This window comes from Pelecanus crispus, chromosome 4 (genome assembly GCF_030463565.1).
Source record: "Pelecanus crispus isolate bPelCri1 chromosome 4, bPelCri1.pri, whole genome shotgun sequence".
Taxonomy (NCBI): domain Eukaryota; kingdom Metazoa; phylum Chordata; class Aves; order Pelecaniformes; family Pelecanidae; genus Pelecanus; species Pelecanus crispus.
Genome location: NC_134646.1, coordinates 371285 through 374822, shown reverse-complemented (window position 1 = coordinate 374822; position 3538 = coordinate 371285). Strand labels below are relative to the sequence as shown.

The window sequence follows — 3538 nt, the reverse complement described above, 5'->3', positions numbered from 1 at the left end:
CCCTCTTGTCGAGCGGAGCGGGAGGTGAGCTGACATGCAATCAGCGACAATGACAAGCCACTCGAAACCCGTTCGCTCTGCTCCCGGCGCAGCGCGGAGAGCGGCCCGGCCCCGCTCTGCCCGCGGCCCGGGGCGGGGGGACCCGCCCGCCGCCGGGGCCCGCAGCCCCTCCTTGGCCCCTTTTCGGCCGGCTCCCGCCGCTCGGGTTTGCACCCCCCGCTTGCTGCCCGGCTCCCGTCGCGCTCGCAGGCGGGCTCGCCGATAAATAAATCATCGCGACAGCTTCCCCGCACCTCGCCTCCCGCTCGCGGAGCTCCTCGCCTCCTTTATTTTTTTTTTTCCAGACCGCTGGAAGTGCTCGCTTGCCTGTTATTTTTTTTATTATTATTATTTTTTGTCAATTATATTTTTTTTTAAATTTTGTTTCCCCGGCGGGCGCCGGCCGCGTCTCCGCGCAGCGCTGCGGCGGGCCCCGCCGCGCCGTAACCTCTCCGCTCTGCCCCTCTCTCCGCCCGCAGGCATGGAGGACGCCGGGGTCCAGAGGGGAATATGGGACGGGGACGCCAAGACGGTCCAGCAGTGCTTGACTGACATTTTCACCAGCGTTTACACCACCTGCGACATTCCGGAAAATGCCATTTTCGGTCCCTGCGTCCTGAGCCACACGTCCCTGTACGACAGCATTGCCTTCATCGCCCTCAAGTCCACCGACAAGCGCACCGTCCCCTACATATTCCGGGTAAGAAGTCGCTCATCCGCCGGGCAAAGCCGCCCCCCCGACGGCCGCTGCCCGCACCCTGCCCGCTCCCCGCACCCTGCCCGCTCCCCGCACCCTGCCCGCTCCCGCACCCTGCCTGCTGCCCACTGCCCGCACCCCGCACCCTGCCCGGTCCCGCACCCTGCGTGCTGCACCCTGCCCGCACCCTGCCTGAAACCTGCCTGCTGCCCGCACCGCACCCTGCCCGCACCCCGCACCGCCTCCGCCTGCAGCCGCCCCCTCGCAGAGCACGGGGGCCGGGCCGGACCCCCGCCACCGGGACGCTTTCCCCCGCCAGCTGCCCGGGCCCATCCCGTCGGTCGGGCGGGCGGGCGGTCTGTCTGTCCGCCTTGATTCCCGCGGGCTTTGCAGGTGGACACGTCGGCGGCCAACGGCTCGTCGGAGGGGCTGATGTGGCTGCGGCTGGTGCAGTCGGCGCGGGAGCGGGAGGAGCAGAACCTGGAGGCCTACATCAAGAGCGGGCAGCTCTTCTACCGCTCGCTGCGCCGCATCGCCAAGGACGAGGAGCTGCTGGTGTGGTACGGCAAGGAGCTCACCGAGCTGCTGCTGCTCGGCCCCGCCCGGGCCCCCGCCCGCACCAACGGTGGGTGCCCCGCGCCGCCGCCCCGCGCCCCTTCCCACGGCCGCGCGTGACCGGGGCCGCCGCGCCGGGGGGGGGGGGGGGGGTGTCCCCGCCGGGGTGATATTTGGCGGGGGGGGGGGGCGGGGAGGCGGCCGGCGTCGGGAACCACCCCCCCCCCCCTTTTCCTCGATCCCGCGGGGAAGCCTCCGCGCCGGCCGCGGCTGACGGTGCCCCCCCCCGTGTCTGCCGCCCCGCGGGTGGGGTGCCCGGCCGCAGGCTCGCCGCCCTTCGCCTGCCCCGAGTGCAGCCAGCGCTTCCAGTTCGAGCTGCCCTTCGCCGCCCACCTCCGCTTCCGCTGCCCCAAGAGGCTGCACGGCCCCGACGGCGGCCCCGCCGCCGAGGCCCCCGGCGGCAAGGACGGCGCCGGCAAGGAGCCGGAGGCCGGCAAGTACTGCAAGCCCGGCGCGCCGCCGCACCAGCCCTTCCCCGGGGCCGAGGGCGGCGGCGCGGCCGCCAGCACCAAGCCCTCCACGGACTTCCACAACCTGGCGCGGGAGCTGGAGAACGCCCGCGGCGGGCGGGGCGGCTCCCCGGGGCGGCCGGCGGCCCCCGAGGCCGGCCCGGAGCCGTCGGGCGGCAGGGCCAAGCGGCGGTACCCCGAGGAGGAGGCGCGGGGCCCGGCGGCGGCGCGGGGCCGCTTCCCGGCGGAGCGGCCGGGGCTGCCGCCGCCGCCCAAGGAGGAGCCGGTGTGCGCCCCGCAGCAGCAGTACCGGGCGGCCGGCTCCTACTGCGGGCTGGAGGAGGGCGGCCGGCTCTTCGCGCCGCCCAGCCCGGAGACGGGGGAGGCCAAGCGCAGCGCCTTCGTGGAGGTGAAGAAGGCGGCCCGCGGCGCCGAGCCCGACGGCGGCGGCGGCCCCGAGGAGGGCCAGGAGCGCGCCTCCCCCGCCGGCCCGGGGGCGGGCGGCGCGGAGCCGGGGCTGTGCCCCCGCGGCGGCCCGGGGGGCCCGCTGGCCGCCCGCCTGGAGGGGGGCAGCCCGCCGCGGGGCAGCGCCTTCAGCAGCGTCCCGCAGCTGGGGGCGGGCGGCGGCGGCGGGGCGGAGGAGCGGAAGAGCGCCTTCTCGCAGCCCGCCCGCTCCTTCCCGCACGGCCCGCCGCTGGTGCTGGGCCAGAAGCTGGGCGGGCTGGGCGAGCCCTGCCCCGACGCCGCCGCCGCCGCCCCCCGCCCGCCTCTACGCCGCCGAGGCGCTGGCCGTCAAGCTGCCGGGCGGCGGGGAGGCGGCGGCGGGCGGCGGCGGCGGCGGCGGCGGCGGCGGGGGGCTGCCCAAGCAGAGCCCCTTCCTCTACGCCACCGCCTTCTGGCCCAAGAGCTCGGCGGCGGTGGCGGGGCCGCTGCAGCTGCAGCTGCCGTCGGCGCTGACGCTGCTGCCGCCCTCCTTCACGTCGCTGTGCCTGCCGGCGCAGAACTGGTGCGCCAAGTGCAACGCCTCGTTCCGCATGACCTCGGACCTGGTCTACCACATGCGCTCCCACCACAAGAAGGAGTACGCGCTGGAGCCCCTCGTCAAGCGGCGCCGCGAGGAGAAGCTCAAGTGCCCCATCTGCAACGAGTCCTTCCGCGAGAGGCACCACCTCTCCCGCCACATGACCTCGCACAACTAGCGGGGACCCCCCCCGCGCGCCCCGGGGACACCCCCCCCCCCCCGCCCGCCGCCTTCCTTCCCTTCCCTTTCGATGCACGCGTTTTCACTTTGCGGGGAGGGGCGGGGAGGGCGGCGGGGGAGAAGAGGAGAAGCAGAAGGAGAGGAGGAAGGAGGCAGAAGAGGAGGAAGAAGAAGAAGGAGGAAGGGGGGGAAAAAAAAAGCACCGGGGAAAAAGTTGACAAAAAGGAAAAAAGAAAAAAAAAAGACAAAAAAGAAAAGGAAGACAAGAAAAGGAAGACAAAAAAAAAAAGGAAGACAAAAAAAAAGGAAGACAAAAAAAAAGGAAGACAAAAAAAAAGGAAGACAAAAAAAAAGGAAGACAAAAAAAGGCAGACAAAAAAAAGGAAGACAAAAATAAAAGGAAGACCAACAGAAAAGGAAGACAAAAAGTACGACAAAAAAAAGGAAGACAAAGACAAAAAAAGGAAGACAAAGACAAAAAAAGGCAAATGACTTAAAAAATACATTTTTTTAAATGTCATATATTGCAACATATTG

The 3538-nt window shown here is 70.0% G+C and overlaps 1 protein-coding gene across 1 annotated transcript; it reads left to right on the top strand.

The window, feature by feature from the left end:
• Window positions 1–520: 520 nt before the first annotated feature.
• On the top strand, window positions 521–2999 carry PRDM8 (PR/SET domain 8). Its single transcript, XM_075709733.1, is given in 4 exon segments — window positions 521–739; window positions 1130–1361; window positions 1617–2557; window positions 2559–2999. Coding segments are annotated over 4 exon segments (1833 nt in total).
• The last annotated feature ends 539 nt before the right edge of the window (window positions 3000–3538 follow it).